Source organism: Dendrobates tinctorius, unplaced genomic scaffold (assembly GCF_039654945.1).
Source record: "Dendrobates tinctorius isolate UK_male_01 unplaced genomic scaffold, ASM3965494v1 ptg000158l, whole genome shotgun sequence".
NCBI classification, from domain to species: Eukaryota; Metazoa; Chordata; class Amphibia; order Anura; family Dendrobatidae; genus Dendrobates; species Dendrobates tinctorius.
The window spans coordinates 17,680,395-17,704,182 of record NW_027361825.1 but is presented as its reverse complement, the minus strand read 5'-3'; the positions used below and the strand labels follow the sequence as shown (position 1 = coordinate 17,704,182).

General features: G+C 45.8%; 1 protein-coding gene across 2 annotated transcripts in view; it reads right to left on the bottom strand.

Moving 5' to 3' along the window:
* The window catches only part of GMFG (glia maturation factor gamma), a 124,189-nt gene extending 101,218 nt beyond the window's left edge, over positions 1–22,971 (bottom strand). The window contains exons 1-2 of one of the 2 annotated variants that reach the window (XM_073549027.1): positions 22,885–22,971; positions 8,796–8,905 (exon numbers count right to left, since the gene is read on the bottom strand). In XM_073549027.1, coding sequence (XP_073405128.1) covers positions 8,796–8,905; positions 22,885–22,966 — 192 coding nt within the window. In that variant the 5' untranslated portion in view covers positions 22,967–22,971. The remainder of the gene's footprint in view (positions 1–8,795; positions 8,906–22,884) is intronic. The other variant, XM_073549030.1, reaches the window with a different exon arrangement.
* Positions 22,972–23,788: the final 817 nt, after the last annotated feature.

Below are 23,788 nucleotides of genomic sequence, written 5' to 3'. Positions count from 1 at the left end.
GGTTACTCTCCTCAAACAACTGGGAAACTTTGGCAGTGGAGAGAGCATTGGATGGACTGTTGCCCTTCCTGCGGGGCCACCATGTGAGGTACTCTTTGACAACCGGACTACGGTGGCCTATATAAATAACCAGGTAGGTGCTCGTTTCCATCCGCTAATGTCAGTGGCAGAGCAGGTATTTGCACTGGCTGGCAGAAAATGTCAGGGCAGACTTCCTATGTTGCAATCGGCTAAGTAAGGGAGAATGGTTCCTGAAGAAGAGTGTGTTCAATCAGGTCATGGACATGTGGGGTCGGCCCCGAATAGATCTTTTTGCCTACAAAAACAGGAAGATCCGAACATTCTGCTCTCTGGATCCAGGGGACAAACCTCACATAGTGGATGCCATCAAGATGGGCTGGACCTCAGGGACTACTCTATGCCTTTCCTCCAGTATGTCTCATCCTGTCTTGAGAAAGATCAGAAAAGACAGCGAGGGTTATCCTGATAGCTCCCTTTTGGCCAAAGGGGCCTTGGTTTTACTGGCTGAGGACAATGTCAGTGTCGGATCCGTGGATCCTTCTGGAGGATCAAGATCTTCTATCCCAGGGGCCTTTTCTACATCCTCAGATGCCTGGGCTACATGTAACAGCCTGGAATTTGAGAGGTCGATTTTAGAAGGGAAAGGTTTCTCGGCTAAATTAATTTCTACCCTTCTTAGTACTAGGAAGCCGGTAACCACTAAGATCTATGGGAGGACCTTGAAAAAGTTCCTATCCTTTTCAGGGAGAGAGAGCAGGGAGGTCCCTGTTACATCTATACTTGATTTCCTCCAGAGGGGGGCTAGAGCTAGACCTTTCTGTGAGCACCCGTTCAGGTCTCGGCTCTGGGAGCGCTATACAATTGTGACCTAGCGGGTAATAGATGGGTCTCCCGTTTTATTAAGGCCTGTGGTAGAGCAAAATCGGTGCCTTCGTGTAGAACCCCTCCTTAGGATTTGAATTTAGTGTTGACTGCTCTGACAGAAAACCCTTTCAAGCCATTGCAGTCAGTCTCAAAAAAGATAATCTCACTAAAGACGTCCTTGTTGGTGGTGCTTACTTTAGCCCGCAGGATAAGCGACATACACGCTTTATCGGTGGACCCCTTTACACTCAGGTCATGGAGAATAGGGTGATTTTAAGGTTATCTCCCTAAGGTGGCTACCAAGTTTCATAGGACGCAGGCGATAGTATCGCCATCTTTTTGTTCCAATCCCAACAATCAAAAGGAGGAGAAACTACACACCCTAGATGTCAGAAGCTTCTTACTGTGGAATTTAGAGGTGACAGAACCTTGGAGGAGGCAGAAAGCCCCATTTGTATCTTTCCAGGGATGTAGGAAAGGCTTTAGGGTATCTAAACGAACCTTAGTGAGATGGGTTAGAGAGGCTAACAAGCTATCTTATGTTCTAGCAGGCAGAGCCGTTTCTGAAGGTCTAAAAGCCCATTCTACAAGAGCCGTGGCAGCATCCTGGGCAGAGAAAGAAGACGTCTCCATCGACCAGATCTGTAAGGCGTCCACATGGTCCTCTCCATCCACTTGTATGGCGTGAGGCCAGGGTCCAGGGGGGGCCGCCCTGGCTCACGTGGAACGCGGTGCAGCGAGGAACAACCGTCACTGATCCGGGGGGGGGCATAGTGCAGGAATCGGCCGCCCTGCGCCTCCATCGGGCCATTAGGGGTTTCTGCCCCCTGGCCATTTAGTGTTCCTGACCCGGAAGTGCTCAGGATTCACTTCCGGGAGTCTGGGGAGGTGTATTCCAGCGTGGAGAGGTGGATGAGCGTGCGTTATGGATAAAATCCAGCGGCTTCCTGCTGCTGGTGTGCCCACAGGATGTCCTCTCCTGGAGAATCTGAGGTGCACCCACAGGTGGTGGAAGTGCAAATCCAAGAGCAGTAGTGGGCGCTCCAGAGAGGGCAGCTACACTGATAAGAGGAAACGGAGCAAGAAATCTGAGCCATCTACAACTCATGCTATGCCTCCACCTCCAGAACCGGTACCACATTGACAAGCTTCACTGGGTAAGTGTTACATGGCTCTAACTAATAAGCGGATTACACTTCTTTTTGTGTACCCCCTTCAGGCTAAGAAAGCTAGAATATCTAAACAAAAAGTATGTGCCTTGTGCTTGCAGCCCCTTCCTGACACCTGTACTAAGAGACTGTATCAGAAGTGTATCAGCCAGACTTTAGAGGAGGAATCATCTATCAAGTCCACTGATATATGGGCAATGATAAGAGAAGAGCTCCAATCCCTAAAATGCTCAGACAAATCTAAAGAAACATAAGACCAGAACAAGGAGTGTTACCCCTGTCTCCAGCTCCTCTTCCAATACTGACCAGGTTAGGTCCACCTGTTCTCATTCATCATCATCTGGTGAGGAGGGACGATCCTGTTTCCCCATAGAAAGCATTGATAACCTGGTAAAATCTGTTAGGAATACCATGGGAGTTTCAGATAAAAAAGAAGCCAGGACTACGCAGGAGATCATGTTTGCGGGTCTCTCGCAAAAAAGAGGCGATCATTTTCAGTTATCGCAGCAGTAAAAGATCTGGTCAGGAAGGAGTGGGACAAACGAGTGGTTTCCTCCCGTCTTCTTCCAAGAAGAAGTATCCCTTTGATGATGAGGATTTGGCAACCTGGTCTAAAGTTCCCAAGGTGGACGCTGCAGTGGTTTTGACATTTAAACGTTCTGCCCTACTCGTAGAAGACTCTGGGGTTTTATCTGATCCTCTGGACCGCAAGGCGGAGATGATGCTCAAAAGATCATGGGAATCCTGTACTGGGGCCTTTAGACCGGCTATATCTGGCACATGTACAGCAAGGGTGACGCATAATCCAAAATCTAAGTTGTGCACAATTCCATGCCAGGGTGAGTACCTGTTTGCCAAGGTGCTCGATGAGATGATTTCACTAAGGCTGGAGAGAGAAAGAAGGGGTTCCCTAACCAATTTGTTCCATCCTACAGGAGGGCCCTCAAGAAACGACCATTCGGTAGAAGGAAGTCCTATAGAGATCAAGATTGTTGGGAGCCTAAGGATATCAAACAAAAAGGTGCCCTTTTTAGAGGATCCTCTTCTAAGTGGAAAAAAATTTCTGTTAACTCTGATCCTCCTGTGGGTGACAGATTAAAATTATTTTGCCACAAATGGGGGGAGATTACATCTAATCCCTGGATCTTGAACCTAATATCATCTGGATTAAAACTGGCATTTCGTCAGATCCCCTCGGATTCCTTTATAGTGACCGCTCAAATCTCCTGCACAACAGCGGGCTCTTGAGTTGGATGTCCTGAGTCTGTTGTCTAAACATGTCCTGGTAGAGGTCCCAGGGGTCCAGGAGGGAACAGGATTTTTTTTCCTTTGTTCTTGGTCTGCAAGCGAGATGTTTCTTATAGAACCATCATTACTTTGAAGAGATTGAATACCTTCCATAGTTTTCACACCTTCAAGATGGAGTCTATAAAATCGGCTATTAAACTTTTATTTCCCAGATGCTTCATGACTGTCCTGGAGCTGAAGGATGCCTATTACCATCTGGCCATACAGGTCGAGTTCCAACAGTACCTCAGACAGAGTGGCGGTCATGATGGGAGGTCCCTCGTATCTTCACAAAATTGATTTTGGAGGTGATGCCTTATTTGCGTCTGCGCAACACAGTTATTACTCCACACTTGGATGATTTCTTGATATTAGGGAAGTCCGCCTCCCAATGTAGGGGGCTGCCTTGCTGACACAATGTCATCCTTACAGGCGTTGGGCTGGATATTCAACCTGGATAAATCTAGACTCGTTCCGGTAACTCTTCAGTCCTTCCTAGGGTGTACACCAGATTCAGTAAGTCAAAGGTGTCTCCTCCCAGGGGAAAAGATACTAACTATAATGAATAAGGTTAGGACGGCAATTGATAAACCTCATACGTCCCTGATGGATGCTTTATCCCTCCCTTACGTCCTGTATTCCAGCTGTTCAATGGGCTCAATTTCATACCAGGTGTCTGCAGCAAGAGATCCTCTGTGCGGAAGATCGACTGCGAGGTTACCTCAATGGCAGAATGACTCTCGTTAGATGTAGTAAACTCCCTGTCCTGGTGGTTACATCGGGATCATCTTTCTAGAGGGGTTCCAGGGGTAGTGAGACCTTCTAGGATAGTTACTACTGATGCTAGTCCCGATGGATGGGGACTCATCTGGGTGATGACCTGGCCCAGGGGCGGTGGTCCATAGAGGAAGCTGATGATTCTTCAAACTTAAGGGAGTTAAAGGCAGTCAGTCATGCGATACATCACTTTCTCCCACAGCTGTGGGGGGGTCTCATGTGAGGATTCTATCAGACTATACCGCGTCAGTCGCATATATAAATTGGCAAGGCGGAACTCAGTCAAAGACTCTGATGTCTACTGTGGTGGAAATCCTCGAACTGGCCGAAGCCCATCTCCTGTCCCTCTCAGCCCTTCATATCAGGGGAGTGGACAATCTCAAAATGGACTTCCTCAGATGACATACTTGACATCAAGGAGAATGGGTTCTCAGTCACCGAATCTTCATGAAATCAGTGGGGGCTTCCTGAGATAGACTTGTTCTCTACCAGAGCCAACAGACAAGTACAGAGATTTGCCTCCCTGCACAGAGCGGACCAGCCGGAGATGGTCGACTCCCTCCAGTCCCCTTGGGCTGTTCAGTGTGGCCTATGAGTTTCCTCCAATGATTGTGCTTCCATTAGTCATCAGGGAGGAAGGAGCAAGGGTGATCTTCATCGCTCCTTTCTGGCCCAAGAGACCTTGGTTTTCATGGCTCAGGGCCATGTCCATATCTGACCCCTGGATGCTCCCATCAGATCCAGGCCTGCTCTCTCAGGGTCCATTCTGTCAACTTCCTGTGAGGGGTCTCCACTTGACGGCGTGGAACTTGAGAGGCAGCTATTGAAGTTAAGGGTTTTTCTGACAACCCAAAACTCTTCTCCAAAGTAGAAAGGAATCCACAACTAAGATATACAGTAGGGTGTGGAGAAAATTCCTTGAGTTCCATACCGGGCCCTTCTCTAATGAAGTACCAGTTTCTGCAATCCTTGAATTTCTGCAGAAGGTCGGGAGCTGGGCCTTTCGGGTAGCACATTAAAGGTTCAGATATCCGCTTTGGGAGCCCTATATAGTTACCGTATATACTCGAGTATAAGTCGATCCGAGTGTAAGTCGACCCCCCTAAATTTGCCTCAAAAACCTGGGAAAACGTATTGACTCGAGTATAAGTCTAGGGTGGGAATTGCCGAAGATACTGGTAAATTTAATGCTGCACAACATACAGTATGCCCCCAAAATGCTGCACAGTGAATGCTGGCCCAAATAACGCTGCACAACATATGCCCCCATAAATGCTGCACAGTGAATGGTGGCCCAAATAACGCTGCACAACATATGCCCCCATAAATGCTGCACAGTGAATGCTGGCCCAAATAACGCTGCACAACATATGCTCCCATAAATGCTGCACAGTGAATGGTGGCCCAAATATCGTAATGCTGCCCCCAAAGTGATAGGATTACCAGTAATCCTATCATGTTGCTGCCGCTGCCCCTGCTGGAATTAAAATAAAAAAAAAAAAAAACCCATATACTCACCTACGTTGATGACAGCTGCTCCTGAGCGTCGCCGGCTCTTCAGTGACTCAGGCAGAGGGCGCGTGCTTTCCACGTCATCGCGCCCCCTGCACGTCACTGCCGGAGGACGGGAGAGAGCGGCGCGCAGAGATTTTGAACGCCGCCGCGGCCCTATCATCACCCGCTGCCAGGACGCTGCAGGGGACCGCAGACGAACACCGGGGACCGCGGAGACGACTGGGACCAGGTAAGTTGGCACCGTGACCCAAATATAAGTCGAGGGGGGGTCTTTTTCAGCCCCAAAAGGGGGCTGAAAAACTCGACTTATACTCGAGTATATACGGTATAATAATGCTGGTGATAGATGGGTTTCACAGTTTATTACAGTGTATGACTGTGGTTACCCTGTAGACATTGCTCGTTTACCTCCTTGGGACCTGAACTTGGCCCTTGATGCCCTGACATGTCCTCCTTTTGACCCTTTAGAGTCTTTCTTTAAAATACATATTGTTAAAGACGGCTCTGTTAGTCACATTAACATCAGCTAGAAGAGTTAGTGACATACAGGCTCTATCTATAGATCCTTCTTTTCTTTTAGTTTTTTCTGATTGGATAGTGCAGAAACTGGACCCTTCCTACCTCCCTAAAGTAGTTGCTAAATTTCACAGAGGTCAAGAGATTTTTCTTCCTTCCTTTTTTGCTAACCCTTCTACTCCTGAGAAAAGGAGATTCCACACTTTAGATGTGAGGAGAACTGTCTAACATTATATAGAAAAAACTCGTCCCTGGAAGCCGAGTAGGGCTCTGTGTCCTTTCAGGGCCACAGGAAGGAGTTTGGAGTCACAAAGAGCGATGGCTCAGAGATGCAATCTATCTGGTCTACTCAGCGAAAGGTGAAAATCCCCCAAACGAAGTAAGAGCCCATTCAGCATGGGCTATGGCATCCTCCTGGGTTGAGAAAGCGGACATCTCGATTGATCTGATATGTAAGGCAGCAACATGGTCTTCACCATCTACCTTTTACAACCACTATAGGTTTGATTTGTCCTCATCCTCTGACTTGGTTTTTGGAAAATCTGTCCTCAATACAGTGGTCCCTCCCAGGTGATGGTTCTCTGAGAGTCTCAAGTGGGTGCTGTAGCGGCGAGAAGAAAAAACTAGATTACTTATCGGTAATTGTGTTTTATGGAGTCCACGACAGCACCCACTCACTTCCTTCCCTTAGATAGATAGATAGATAGATATATATATATATATATATATATATATATATATATATATATATATAAAAAAAATATATGGGTGTATGTGATTCACTCCTTGTGGTGGTTGTATATATTTATGTATATTGATTAGTTGTTATGGAGATTGTCTGTCTAAATTTATTTTGCGATAACTCTCGTGCTCTGTAATCCAACTGAGGAGGCGAAGGGGTCCGCCCATTTTTATCTGTAGGTTTCCTATCCCTATGGGTGAATCCCCTCTTTCAAGGAGGTGCTGTCGTGGTCTCCATAAAACACAATTACCGATAAGTAATCTACACTGCTCAAAAAAATAAAGGGAACACTTAAGCAACAGAATATAACTCCAAGTAAATCAATCTTCTGTGAAATCAAACTGCCTACTTAGGAAGCAACACTGACTGACAATCAATTTCACATGCTGTTGTGCAAATGGAATAGACAACAGATGGAAATTATTGCCAATTATCAAGACACCCTCAATAAAGGAGTGGTTCTGCAGGTGGGGACCACAGACCACATCTCGGTACCAATGCTTTCTGGCTGATGTTTTGGTCACTTTTGAATGTTGGCTGTGCTTTCACACTCGTGGTAGCATGAGACAGACTCTACAACCCACACAAGTGGTTCAGGTAGTGCAACTCGTCCAAGATGGCACATCAATGCGAGCTGTGGCAAGAAGGTTTGCTGTGTCTGTCAGCGTAGTGTCCAGAGGCTGGAGGCGCTACCAGGAGATATGGAGGGGGCCGTAGGAGGGCAACAACCCAGCAGCAGGACTGCTACCTCAGCCTTTGTGCAAGGAGGAACAGGAGGAGCACTGACAGAGCCCTGCAAGATGACCTCCAGCAGGCCACAAATGTGCATGTGTCTGCACAAACGGTTAGAAACTGACTCCCATTAGCATGGTCTGAGTGCCCGACGTCTACAGATGGGGGTTGTGCTCACAGCCCAACACCGTGCAGGACGCTGGGCATTTGCCATAGAACAACAGGATTAGCAAATTCGCCACTGGCACCCTGTGCTCTTCACAGATGAAAGCAGGTTCACACTGAGCACATGTGCCAGACGTAACAGAGTCTGGAGACACCGTGGAAAGCGATCTGCTGCCTTCAACATCTTTCAGCATGACCGGTTTGGCAGTGGGTCAGTAATGATGTGAGGTGGCATTTCTTTGGAGGGCCACCCAGCCCTCCATGTGCTCACCAGAGTTAGCCTGACTGCCATTAGGTACCGAGATGAGATCCTCAGACGCCTTGAGACCATATGCTGGCCCTGGGTTCCTCCTAATGCAGGACAATGCCAGACCTCATGTGGCTGGAGTGTGTCAGCAGTTCTTGCAAGATGAAGGCATTGAAGCTATGGACTGGCACACCCGTTCCCCAGACCTGAATCCGATTGAACACATCTGGGACATCATGTCTCGCTCCATCCACCAACGTCACGTTGCACCACAGACTATCCAGGAGTTGGCGGATGCTTTAGTCCACGTGTGGGAGGAGATCCCTCATAGGGAGATGTCGTAGGGAGGTCAAACAGGCACGTAGAGGCCACACACACTACTGAGCATCATTTCCTTGTCTTGAGGAATTTCCACTGAATTTGGATCAGCCTGTATTTGATTTTCCACTTTGATTTTGAGTATCCTTCCAAATCCAGACCTCCATGGGATATTCATTTTGATTTATATTGATAATTATGTTTTATTGTTATGAACACATTCCACTATGTAATGAGTAAAGATTTGTAGCTGCGATATTTCATTCAGTAATATCTACAATGTGGTATCTTAGTGTTCCCTTTATTTTTTTGACCTTTATTTTTTTGAGCAGTATATTTTTTTCGGTGGATTTTTATGTTGTCATACATCCCCTTTTACTTTGGTGTTTATGATTATGGATAAATAAAGAGTTAGAGAGATGATTTAGGTGTGTACACTAACCTGGGAGTTTCCTCTCGTGCTCTGTAAACCAACTGATGCAGAGAGCGGAGCCGCCCTTTTATCTTGAAGATTTTCTGTCCTTGAATGGTGGATCCCCTCTCTTGCGGTACCTCATGGGTTACGAAAAACACATTTACCGGTAAGTAATCTCCGTGTTTTTGGTATAAATTATATTACCACATGTCAAACAATTTACCAGTTGGTGCAGTAGAGTAGAGAAAACCAACAAATTCAGCATTCATGATCTGCATGTTTTTGAGTCTGTGTATTAGAATAATTAATTGAAAGGCGACGTGATCAAAATAATGGCAGTGTGGCGCTCAATTAGTGAGGTCAATCATTCTGTGAAGAAACCGGTGTGAATCAGGTGGTTATAAACAGCTGACATGTGCCCACAATAGGCGCCGGCGGAATCGCAATCCGCCCGCGCCTATTAACTAGTTAAATCCTGCTGTCAAACGCAGACAGCGGGCATTTAACTAGTACTTCCGGTGCCCGGCCGGAAATTAGCGCATCGCATACCCCGTCACGTGATCAGGGGTCAGCGACAAGTTGCCATGACAACCAGAGGTCTCAGAGACCTCTTTGGTTGTTGTCGGCAGATTGCTATGAGCTCCACCCTGTGGTCGGCGCTCATAGTAATGCTGTATTTCTGCGAAATATAGGCGATCTGAGCATCGCCTAAATGTAGCAGAGCCGATCAAGTATAGCATGCTTCTAGCCTCCTATGGAGGCTATTGAAGCATGCCAAAAGTAAAGAAAAAGTGTTTAAAAATTAAAAAAATAAAAAAACCATAAGTTTAAATCACCGCCTTTTCACCTCAAACAAATCAATAAAAAAATCTAACCTACACATATTTGGTATCGTCGCGTTCAGAATCGCCCGATCTATCAATATAAAAAAGGATTAACCTGATCGCTGAACGGCGAAGCGAGAAAAAAAAAATCAAAACGCCAAATTTGTGTCTTTTTTGTCGCCGTGACATTGCATTAAAATGTAATAACGGGCGATCAAAAGAACGTATCTGCACAAAAGTGGTATCGTTAAAAACGTCGGCCCTGCACACAAAAAATAAGCCCTCACCCGACCCGAGATCCCGAAAAATGGAGACGCTACAGGTCTCGTTAAATTGCAACATAGAAAGCACAGTTAAACAAGCGTCTAAAAATACTCTGTTGTAAAGAAGTAACAGTAAACAGCAAGTGCTAGTAAAAAGATTAAAACGGTATTTGGTTGCTACGTTTTTTTTTTTTTTGCAAAAAATGTATAATAAGCTGCTCTACCAAACGTCAAGGTAACCCATATCAGAAAATTGTTTTTTCTTTTTTCTCACCACTTACATAAGAGTACCTAGACATGTTTGGTGTCTATGAACTCATAATGGTAGGTCAGTTTTAGCATTTAGTGAACCTAGCAAAAAAGGCAAGCAAAAAAAAATGTGGGATTTCACTTTTTTTTGCAATTTCACGCACTTGGAATTTTTTTCCTGTTTTCGAGTACACGACATGGTAAAAGCAATGGTGTCTTTCAAAAGTACAACTCGTCCCGCAAAAAATGAGCTCTCACATGGCCATATTGACGGCAAAATAAAAAAGTTATGGCTCTGAGAAGGGGAGTGAAAAACAAAAACACAAAACCGAAAAAAGCTCCGGGGGTTAAGGGTGAAGCCAGGACATGTTGTACACACATTTGTCCTTGAAAGCCTGAGAAATATGGGTAGTTTGAGACATTGTTCAGAAGAACAGCATACTTTGTATCCTCTCCAATCAATTTTTTAATCAAAGTATAAAGGAGTGCAGACAACAATTGGCTGTTCAGCTAAAATGATCTCCAATGCTTTAAAATGGAAAGCCAAACAAGAGAGCCGTGTAATAAAAGGAAACACTATCATTTGAATGGATGGAAGAATAGCCAGAATGACAAAGGCTCAGCCAATAATCACCTCCAGGCAGATCAGACGGTCTCAAGTTACCTGTGAGTACTGTGACGTTTAGAAAACGCCTGTGTGAAGCTAATCTCTTAGCAAGAAATCCCCGCAAAGTCCCACAGTTAAAAAAAATAAATTATGTACTGACGTGGACCAGCCTGTGAGTTTTTTCTTCTGTTTACTCAGGTATCTGTGTATCCGACGAGAACAAGTTGTAATAATGTGGACGGATGTTACATAACGGGTGCAACACACAGGCGGCAAGCCAACGCCGTGACATCATGTGCCGGCCATGCTCCGACACACGTGTGCTAGAGTGCGCCCTGTGTACGGGGAGAACACAGGTGATTGGGGAGCCGCCAGATCCTCCCCTGTTATATAAGACCAGGAACAATCAAATCACATCTGCCTAATGACCAGGATTGTCATGGCTCACGTTGCTTTCATAAGTGACAGAACCGGAGGAACAACATTGCTCAGTAACAAAGGATTTATTAGAATCATGTCATTATCACCCGTGTTTACTAGAGCTCAGCGTGGTGACACCGCCGGAGTCTTGACAGTCTGTCAATCCTTCATTACATATTTCACATACATTCCATTTTTTTATTGTTTTGTGCATATACTAATTTTTTTTAACCATTTCTACAGTTTGTGCCTTCTGTCAGTGGACAGAAACTGATCCTAGCCAATGGAGACACAGGAGAGAATACACTGTGTCAAACCCGCCACCTGTAACCAATTCAGGGGTGGGTTTCTTTTTTTCAAATAGGAATGTTTCCATTCACTGACCGGTAGCACAGTATAAATACCATGAAAAAAAACTGAAGAGATTCAGTTACATAAAACAGGAACATCCCTCCAACAAATAAGAGGCTGAACGCCCGTAAAGATTCACATAGAACAAGATTCACCGATATTAAGGCCGTAATGGGGGGGGGGGGCGGAACTTCAAAGTAATGAGAGCTTAAGTTCTGGTGGGGAAACGGAATGGTCTTCAGGATCTGATACCCTATGGTTGTCAAAGTATGCTGGGAGTTGTAGTGTTAACAGCTGGAAAGCCATGGACTGCAGATCCCTGCTTTAGGTTGGTTCCATCCTTGATCTCCAAGATCTTGATCTCTTGATCCAAAATCTGCAGTTTTTGGTAAAATCAGACCGCCGTATAAATCGGAGAGAGATTGGACTGGCCAGTGGCTCTCTACCCAAACGTGACAGCTTCATGTATTTCTATGCAGCTGTCACACTCTGGTCGGGAGAGCTGCCGGCCAGTCTGATCATTGCATTCTGATATTGCTCCGATTTCTACAGCTATCTGACTCTGTCCTTACATGAGGCCATTGAGTTTGGCTCAGAAGCCCTCCAGCTGGTCCATTAATTGCAGTCCATTTTCAGATGGTGAAATTTGGACGTGTGAGTCGGGCCTTAGGACAGCACCCAGTATAGATGGAGATCTAACCATGCTGTTCTGTTTTTTTGCATTGACCATAGGATGCAGCTGCCACTAAGGTTCTTGCACCTCGTATAATCCCCATTCAGTGACTCTACATCGACGTCACAAGCGTTCTTCTGTGGCTGGAAATGTCTCCGTGTAGTGGTACTCAAACAGGTAATCCTTCATAGCCCTTGGTATGGGAAGTCGCCCGATTCTCTCGTGAGGGATGAGAGCGTTGATGGACGCACGGCAAAGGTCTTGAAGACTTATGGGGTTGGTGCGATTTAAAGGCATGGACAAAAGTGGCTCGAAAAATGTGCAGGATCTGGGGTCGTTATAATGCTCCAATAGGTGGCGGATAGAGGGAGAATGAAAACTGCCCCAGTGGAAGCTGAAATGTTGACCCCTGTGCTGGACACGGGCATGACGTGTACGTCCTCGGCGGCGGAAACTGACAGCAAATGCACAGCCATCCTGGGAGGAGTTACGGAGGAGAAATGTCCCGTCGGGGCGGCCCAGTAATAAAGTATCTGCCTGATTCTTGTTCAGAGCACCCCAGTAGTAGGGCAGACTAGTGGCGGCCAGGAGATCGGGTATGGTGGGACACCTGAAATGGATCTCGATGCAGGTGTAGAAGCCATCGTCTTCTCCGTCCCTCTCTCCAGCTTGGATTGCGGCTGGTGGAGACATTTTGGCACGACGCTTTCTGTTACCAGTCAACGTTATTTCCCAGCCAAATCTTCATCCTAAGTATGACCTGCAAGAAGGCAGATTGTATATTAGATACACTACCAGAACCCGTAAGTGTCCCAGAGGTTTGTACCTCACCGATCGCATACCCTAGTGGTACGTTATCACAGTATAAGATAGGTATATGCCCTTTATGGGCCGAGCAGCAGAACCAGGCAAGTTGGACAAATGTAGAAAAACTCTTCAATGCAGATCTGTCTCTAGATTTCATAAAGCACAATGCATTTCTTATTAATCAATCCTGCAGACCTGATGATTCTGGTGTACCTAGTGTGAAAATCCTTGTCAGAATGGCTAGAAATTACTGATACTGAGATGCACACTTTGAGTCCAGATACACAGAGAGCTCATGGGTCCAAATGCCCACACAGTCTCACTGACATCTTGCAGCCTGTGCTGAGCATTGTGAGAGGGAGTCACACTAAGGCCTGTTTGTTTCACACATCCGTTTTTTCCCCATCAGTCAAAATCCGCCATTTTGCAAAAAAAACGGATCCGCCATTTTTCTTGGTGGATCCATTTTTTTCCCCATTGACTCGTATTAACGGCGGATCTTGACGGATGGTCATCCAGTCGATCCGTTTTTTACGGATCCGCCAAGTTTTTTTCCCCCCAGCCGGATCCGCATTTTCTATTGCGCATGCCCGGGAGAAATGCCTGTGTCGGAAATTTCTCTTTCTCTGTCTGTCTCTCTATCTATCTACCCCCCGGGCGGCGGTTCCTTTAAAATTCTTCCTTCGCGCCGTATCCGTTAAAGCAACAGTCCGGTGCCAAACGTTGTGGTCAGTGCAAGTACGGATCCGTTGTCTGCCATTTTAGCGGATTTTAACTGAGGAAAAAAAACTGATGTGTCAAACAGGCCTAAGGGACTGTTAATCTGGCTAAGTTGGTGGAGATTCAGCAACAGGAGGGAGGAATTAAAGCACAGTTATAGATGGTGACTTACAGCTGACTTTTTTTTCTGATGGAATCAATCACTTTTCCCACTTGGCCCAGATTGACATGGCAACTTCTGCAGCCAGGACTCGTCTGCAGAGATTACAACAGCCATATTTAACGTCTCATATTTTCAGCGCTATCCAGACTGGGAGCATTTCCAAACTGCACAAATTCCTTATCCTGCTGATACCCCAACGCTGAGCCGCTGCTGCTGTATGTGTGCCTATTACTGCACTTGCTGTGTGGTTCTGTGTGCCCTGTAAATGGTAAAACAAACCTAGAATATAGTAAGGCTGTCTACAAGAGCCCTCAAAAACAGTACCCACATTTTGCTCCCTAGAAAGTACTAATGCCCTGTGTGCCCCTCTGACAGTCACAGTAAAATGAGTTCTATAGCAATAAGTGTCCACTTTACATTTAATAGTGTCCCGAGGCTCCCACCTGTACAGCTCCCCTATACACAGTATGATGCCCCCTCACAGTATATTACCACCCACATGGTATACTGACCCCTTGGTAGCCCCCACACTGTTTGATAGCTCCAACACTGTATGATGGCCCCTCACTATAATCTCCACACTGTATGATGGACCCTTAGATAGCCTCCATATAGTATAATTCACCAGATAGTCCTCAATATAGTATAATGCACTCCACATAGGCCCCCACATGGTATAATGCACCCCCCATAGGCAGACTATACAGTATATACTGTAGTATAATGCATTCCTCATAGATAGTATAATGCATTCTTCATAGGCAGACTCTATATAGTATAATGAATCCCCATAGACAGACTCTTTATGGTATACGTAATGCACTTCCCATAGGCAGACTCTATATTATATAATGCACCCCCAGAGGCAGACTCTATATTGTATAATAAAGTCTTTCAGTATCACCTCGATGCTGATGACGCACAGATCTAAATCTCTGGACCAGATATCACCTCCCTACTAACCAGAATCCCACAATGTCTGTCTGCTATTTCATCCTTCTTCGCTAATTTCTAAAGCTTAATATGGATAAAACAGAATTCATCATCTTTCCCCCACTTCACTCACCCCCCCCAACGGACCTATCCATGAAAGTAAAGTGCTGCCCACTGTCCCCAGTCTCACAAGCTCACTGCCTCGGGATAATACGTGACACTGATTACTCTTTCAAACCACATATCCAAACCCTTTACACTTCCTGCCGACTTGAACTCAAAAACATTTCATGGATCCGTACATTCCTCAACCAAGGATCTGCAAAAACCCTAGTCCATGCCCTCATCATCTCCCGCCTTGACTAATGTAACCTCCTGCTCTGTGGCCTCCCTTCTAACACTCTTGCACCCCTCCAATCTATTCTAAACTCTGCTGCTCGACTAATCCACTTGTCCCCCTGCTGTTCCCCGGCCTCTCCCCTCTGTCAATCCCTGCACTGGCTCCCCATTACCCAAAGACTCCAGTTCAAAACACTAACCATGGCATACAAAGTCATCCACAACCTGTGACCTCCATAGATCTGTGACCTTGTCTCCTGGTACTTACCTACACGCAACCTCCGATCCTCACAAGATCTCCTCCTTTACTCCCCCCTTTACTTCCCGTGCGGCCCTCCAAAGAAATGCCACCCCACACCATTACTGACCCACTGCCAAACCGGTCATGCTGAAGGATGTTGTAGGCAGCAGATCGCTCTCCACGGTGTCTCCAGACTCTGTCACATGTGCTCAGTATGAACCTGCTTTCATCTGTGAAGAGCACAGGGCACCAGTGACGAATTTGCTTATCCTGGTGTTCTGTTGCAAATGCCAAGTGTCCTGCATGGTGTTGGGCTGTGAGCACAACCCCCATCTGTGGACGTTGGGCCCTTAGACCATCCTCATGGAGTCGGTTCCTATCCATTTGTGCAGACACATGCACATTTGTGGCCTGCTGGAGGTCATTTTGCAGGGTTCTGGCAGTGCTCCTCCTGTTCCTCCTTGCACAAAGGCAGAGGTAGCTGTCCTGCTACTGGGTTGTTGCCCTCCTACGGCCCCCTCCATGTCTCCTGGAGTACTGGCCTGTCTCCTGGTAGCACCTCCAGTCTCTGGACACTACACTGACAGACACCACAAACCTTGCCACAGCTCGCATTGATGTGCCATCCTGGATGAGCTGCACTACCTGAGCCACTTAGCATGGGCAACAAACAAGGAGAATTGGAACTACTAACGCAGGAAAAGAAATATGATGTCATTGGAATCAATGGAATTTGGTGGGACAATACACATGATTGGAATACAAGGCTAGAATGATACAACTTATTTGCTAAAAACAGACTTGATAAACGAGGAGGAGGTGTCGCATTGTATGTTAGAAACGCGTATATCTGCACAGAAATAGAAGCTTCAGAGACTGGGAGTTCTGTGGAAACTGGGTAAGAATACAAGGACAGAACAATGGAAAGGACACCATTGTAGGCATTTACTACAGGCCGCCTGTGCAAGCTGAAGATATGGATGAACTCTTTATGCATCAAATGGCCAAGTTCTCCAAAAAATATGACATAGTTGTCATGGGAGATTTCAACTATCCTGATATTTGTTGGGAATCTCTCAGGCAAAACTTAACAGGTCAAGGAAATTCTTATCCTCTCTTGCGGATGCCAATCCCGAACATACACGCATACATACATACACACACTTGAGCTTTATATATTAGATAATGCACCCCCATAGGCAGACTCTATATTGCATAATGTACCCCCCATAGGAAGACTCTATAGTATGATGCACCCCCCAGGCAAATTCTATATTGCTTATTTCATCACCATAGACAGACTCTATATAAAACTGAAGTCTGAACTGAGAAAGTAAGTTAATGTGTATGCACAATGTAAGTGCATATTAACACATGACCATTACACAGAGAAAACAAAAAACACAAATATCCTAAAAAAAAAAAAAAAAAAACTGCAAATAATGCATAAAGGTAATAATAAGGGTATTTAGTAAACATAATTTTGATCAAAATAATGTACAAGCCATCCCGCCACGTCAAGGCAACCCTTGTGGGACAGTCCTAACTCTAGTATTTAAAACCTTACCACTTGCCAAGTGACGTGAATGAGTGTGGGGCCCATGGCGAATGCCCCCTCTGTTCCCCCCCCGTCATGTTAGGTGGTCAGAAATTCAGTCTAAACCTTCAAAAACATTTAAAGTCATTCTGATGTGGATATTTAAAGTAAGCACTCCAGCCTCATCAGGTCTAAAAGATCGATCTAATAATGTGTTGAGAAATCTGGTGATGGATCCATAGTGTGATATGAAACACACTATAAAAGTGAAGCATTCTATTTAGTGGGTGGCAATTTTTGCTATTTTTTTTTTTAGTCAGACTTATTTTTCATGCTGCATGCTCCGGGTGTAGCATTTTTTCTCCCATTTTCTCTATTGAAAAATACAACAAAAAGTGCAGTTTATAAAGGTACCAAAATCTAGAGATGCCACCGAAGCCCTTATAAAAAAAAAACCATGAAAAATGCTTCAAAATTTTTCTGCATTAATTTTTTTTTTTTTTAGATGTGATTAAATTCGCAGATGAAGTGTGTTTTATTAATGGCACACACTTTGGCAGATCTGGGGCAATTCTGCCCAAATTTTTCTAGTGCTATGAGCAGACATAAATTATAGTGCTATCATTTGTGCCAATTTGTACATTTTAATAAATCCGTTAGACCAATAGTTTCCCTCCCCGCGTGTCAACCCAACAAACTTTTAAAATGTGACTAAGGGGAAAAAAAAAGTAGCAAATTTTCAGTGCAGAATTAACATTCGAAGATTAGCATGAAAATAAAGGAATTTTCCAACTAATAAAAAACATATTTAGAAAAGAACTGGTATAAGCTGGTATAACTTAATAAGTAATAATTCTGCATCCCCCAAAACTCCAGTTCCGACACTTACCCCTTCTTGTCAAGAAGAACTGGATAACTAGGTCTCACCTTATGACCCTTTGTCATGATGCCATTTGGGGGTTCACATGGTGGCGACATCAGGCGTGCATGTACAATATGACGCATGCCAATTCCTTTTACCATAATGGCACCTTTAATGATCCACGGCTACTCTTTTGGGGATTTGGCACGTCTTACCAGAAAATAAGGCACCACAGATGAGCCATTCTTGCAAAATTTGTCATCATCCAGTAGATCTGATTTGGAAAAATTTGACCTGAATCATATCTGTCCAAAAACATGTTTAGTATTGTCTGAGGTATTGCTAGACCCCTGCATAAAAAATCAGTGGACCGGTAAGGGGGTTAAAATTTTTTTCAACTTTTTCTCACCTGTCCTGCCACCACAGTTCCCCTTCCTTGTCCTCTTCACTTTGGGTCTGTGTCAACTTCACTCTTTGGCTTGGTCCTCGGTCCAGATTTTCTGATGCTGAATTGGCCTCACTTGGTCGCATCAATGTGCTAAGGCCTAGGACTAAAAACCAATCGGAAGAGACGAGTACCGGGTCGAGAAGCTGTGGTGGCAGGACAGGTGAGGGACGGGTCTAGGACAGGTACGTACAATTATTTTTTTTATTTTACAATCCTTTTCCGGGAATTGTTGCAAATCGAATACTGAAAAATTTGCATTCTGGCAAATCTGAATTTTACAGAAATGTTGAAATGAATTGATTAAGTCTTGACTGGTTCATCTCTCTTAGGTCTGTAGAATATGATGCCCTCACAGACCCCCCACATTCACACTATGATGCCTTCACATACCACCCACATATGGTGTGATGTCCTCACAGCTCCCCACACACAGTATGATGCCCCGACAGACCACACCACACACAGTACGATGCCCCCACAGACCTAACACACACAGTATGATACATCCACAGACTCCCCCCATACACACAGTATGATGCCCCGACAGACCCACACACAGTATGATGCTCCCACAGACCCATCCACACACAGTATGATGCCCTCGCAGAACACACCACACACAGTATGTTACCCCCCACACACAGTATGATGCTCCCATAGACAGACACCCCACACACAAACACAGTATGTTGTAATGAATACGTCTCAGTTCGCTCATCTCTATTTGGCTAGTAGAGTATGATTCCTTCTAGACCTCCACACACACACACACACACACACACACACACACACACACCATGATGCTTTCACAGACCCCAACACACCACAAGTTCATCTATAGAATGGAAGGAACAGAACTGAGCAACAGCATGTGTGAAAAAGACTTGGGTGTACTAATAGATCACAGATTGCAAATGAGTCAACAGTGTGATGCAGCAGCAAAAAAGGCAAATAGCCGTTCTAGGATGTATTAAGAGAAGCATAGAGTCTAGATCAGGGTTCCCCAACTCCAGTCCTCAAGGCCCACCAACAGATCATGTTTTCAGGATTTCCTTTGTATTGCACAGGTGAAGCAAATATCACCTGAGCAATACTAAGGAAATCCTGAAAACATGATCTGTTGGTGGGCCTTGAGGACTGGAGTTAGGGAACCCTGGTCTAGATCACATGAAGTAATTATCCCCCTCTACTCCTCCTTGGTCAGACCTCATCTTGAATACTGTGTCCAGTTCTGGACACATTTTAAAAAAGACATTGAAAAACTGGAGCAAGTTCAGAGAAGAGCTACTGTAGGGTGTGTGCAGGTGGCTGGTTTGGGCCCTGCATTCCTGTGCGTGCGTGCATGCTTAATGAATCTGGGTACATGGTGTGCGTTTATTGAGTGTAGTGTATTACATGATAATGGCTGACACTGTCCTGATGTAAATTGATGTATATCTATGTGTGTTAGGGACAGGAATAGGGACAGGCAGTGGTAGGTCAGCAATGGTAAGGGTTATTATAGTGTAGTTTTGGGTTAGCCTTAAGGGGGGCACGATAGAGTTAGATGTAGATGTAAGATTAAGGTAAGAACTGGTTTTAGCCAGGCCAGAGTAGTAACAGTTAAATGGTTAACCCAATAGGAAGCTAGCTGGTGGGAGGAGCTAGGAAAGGGTAAGGAGAAGTTCTCCCTTAGGGTATTTTCTCACTAGTGTTCGGCAGAGCTGCAGAAGGCTGCATAGTTCCTCTGTTAAGCCCCGCCCACTGCCGCACCTCTTCCTTAAGCTCTGCCTACGTTGGCATGCGTCCTGCTTACCCCATCTTTAACATTGGGTACGCAGGCCATGCGGATGCCTGCGTATGCGTCGTTTTCACGCTGCGCCGAACGCAACATGTTGCATTTTGTTGCTGTCAGCGCAGCGTCAAAACGGCGCATGTGCAGGCATCCGCATGCATTCGCATGACCTGCGTACCCAATGTTAAAGATAGGGTACGAAGGACACATGCGGATGTAGGCGGAGCTAAAGGAAGAGGTGCGGAAGTAGGCGGGGCTTAACGGAGGAACTAAGCAGCCCTCCGCAGCTCTGCCGAATGCTAGTGTGAAACCAGCCTAAGGTAGTTGTTAAGAATTATTGAGAGAGAGAGAAAGAGACCAGAAGAACTGGACCGGAGAGTTCTGAAGAATGAAAGACTGCGGGGCACAAGTGGATCTAGGCAGCCTGAAAGGATCAGTGGCTAGACTGTGAGGTAACTTCTGAGACGTCCGGGACTTACGGTCTAAATAGGATTTGCAATGGCATCCTGAATTTGCGGCCAAGATGGGGAAAGTGGACGGGGAGCACCTAGAATCCGCTAGCTTGATTACCCAGGGAACTGAGGGACTGGATACCATGTTGCCAGAGGTCATGCTGACCAGAAAGATCAGGGAGAACTCAGGGGAAGTTCTTATGTCTTTTGAAGATTGTTGGATTAAATCTGTTATGAAGATGCACGAATTGAGTAAAATTTTATTAGATATGGACTTGGACTCTGGAAATGTGTGTGTTGCTAAAAGAAGTGGGAACTCTGCGGATTGAGGAGAGCCCTGGCCCACAGGTGGGTGAGACGCCTTGCAAACACAGCACACAGCAAAATGGACACTTTTAATTTTGTAGTGGAGCGTCGGGGTGTGATAAACCAGCAGCAGACCATCGGTACGACTACCACCCTGACCCCAGTTACACTACCATGATGGTGAGCAGACTGCAAAGTATGTCCTACGAGGAACAGTTAAAGAATCTGTGAATGTTTAGCTTGCAAAAAAGAAGGCTAAGAGGAGAATTAAAGGGAATCTGTCACCCTTTTTTTGGCCTATGGGCTGCCGGCATTGACATCAGGGGCTTATCTACAGCATTCTGTAATGCTGTAGACAAGCCCCCGATGTAACGTGAAAGCTAAGAAAAAGAGATTATACTCACCCGAGGGGGCGGTCCGCTCCGGCACCTCCCATCTTCATACAATGCCATCCTCTTCTTCCCTTCCTGTCATGGCGCAGGCGCACTGCTCTGCCCTGTTGAGGGCAGAGCACAGTCCTGCAGTGCCCAGGCGCCAGGAGAGGTCAGAGAGGTCCGGCGCCTGCGCACTGCAGTATTCTGCTCTGCCCTCAACAGGGCAGAGCAGTGCGCCTGCGCTGGAGCCACAACAGGAAGAGGACGGCATCGTATGAAGATGGGAGGGACCGGACCTCGACACCCATCGGACCGCCCCCCCACGTGAGTATAATCTAACTCGTTTTTCTTATCTTTCAGGTTACATCGGGGGCTTATCTACAGCATTACAGAATGCTGTAGATAAGCCCCTGATGTCGATGCCAGCAGCTCATAGGCCAAAAAAGTGACAGATTCCCTTTAATTGCCGTCTACAACTATCTCAAGGTCTGTCACATTGTAGAAGGATCATCTTTATTCTCATTTGCACAAGGAAAGACTAGAAGTAATGGGATGAAACTGAATGGGAGGAGACGCAGATTAGATATTAGAAAAAACTTTTTGACCGTGAGGGTGATCAATGAGTGGAACAGGCTGCCATGAGAGGTCATCTTCAATGGAAGTCTTCAAACAGTGGTTGGACAGACATCTGTCTGGGATGGTTTAGTGAATCTTGCATTGAGCAGGAAGTTGGACCTCAACCCTTCCAACTCTAACACTCTTTGATTCTAAGATTCTATGCCCTCACAGATCACCCAACACACAGTATGATGCTTCCACATACACCACACACACACACACACACACACACACACACACACACACACACACACACACTGTAATGCCTCCAGAGACCCACACACACAGTATGATGCTCCCACAGACAAGCCAAAACACAGTATGATGTCCCCACAGATCCTCCCTAACACACACACAGTATGATGTTCCCCAGACCACTCCACATACAGTATAATGCCCCCAGACATGCCCACACACAGTATGTCTGCCCAGACCACTCCACATACAGTATGATGCCCCCCAGACATGCCCACACACAGTATGTCTGCTCAGACCACTCCACATACAGTATGATGCCCCCAGACATGTCAACACACACTGTCTCTCCAGACCATCCCACATACAGTATGATACCCACACACAGTATGATGTCTCCCCAGACCACCCCACATACAGTATGATGCCCTCCAGACATGCCCACACAGTATGATGTCTCCCTAGACCACCCCACATACAGTATGATGCCCCCCAGACATGCCCACACACTGTATGATGTCCCTCCAGATAACACAACACACAGTATGATGCCCCCCAGACCACCCCACATACAGTATGATGTCCCCACACACCACTTACCTGTGTGTCCCGCTTTCTGCAGCGCTGGTCCTTCTGCGTGTCACATTATATCAAGATCCTCCTGGGGTCATCTGTCTCTACCTAGACTGAATGGTGGAGGATGGAGATGATGGTTTCCAGCTCCACCGTTGTATCCTATTGTATCTCCTCAATTTGGGAAAGTCGTGCTGTATCTTGGACAATTGAGGTGGATGCATTTGCACCATTTTTACCTCCCGGGCCCCATAGCCAAGTAACAATCCCCACTCTGTCCACTGACAAACACAACTCTGCAACATCTGTATATGGCCCCCTACACCTATAGGTCACCATCCCCGCGCCTGTGAGATCTGCGGACGAGCAGCTATAAAATGCACTTACCATCAGACATGGAGCAGAGGACACATCTGAACTGCTGACAATCCTGCGTAGTAATGAGCCGGCTCGGCTCTGCGCTCGGCATGTCGTGGTGGCGTAATTATTATTATTATGACTAAACTGTGTGTGTAGTGATAAAAATATACAGAGGGCGTGAGCGAGCGGCAACGTGTTCCTGGAATCCGCCTGCTCCTGGAACAGGACTCTGTGTATCTCACACACATGGAAGGAGGGGAGGCCGCTACCCTGCACACCTGGCGACACGTGGACCATGCACTGAAGCCCCTGTCCCCCGTAAGAGTTAATATTCTTAGGCAGAGTTCAGATTAACGTCTGAAAAATTGCAATATGCAAGAAAAAAATTAGACAATATTTGTAATCGCAAGTATGCTCCAGACTGTAATGTTCCTGAGACTATTTTTTGTGGCCACTGAACCCACCATGAGGACCTAGGCTATGGGGGTTTTCAAGAGGAAAATACTTCAGGAAATGCTCCTTTTTGGGGGGAGTTTTTGAAGGAGTTTTTCTTTGGCTGAAGAACCTTGGAAGAGTTTTTTTTTTCTGAAACATTCTTTGCAGAATTTTTCTTAGACAGTGCTTACTTCGGAGCAGATTCCTAAGGATCCTCTTCCAAGAAATGAAATGCAGTTGTTTTGTTGTTTTTTTTTATTCCACCAGGCATTATTATTTTCAAAACCTGGTGTGCACATAGCCTAAGGGTGTGTTCACACTGAATCGTTTTGCTGAGTTTTTTCAGGATACTTGCATTTTGAGAAGAGGATTTTGGAGAGTTTTTGCTCCAAAAACTCAGCAAGAAGACTCATCGCAAACAATCCTTTAGGGCATGTGCACGCTGAGTATTTTTCTGAGTTTTTAGAATGGCAACTGAGGTAGAAAAATCCAATGT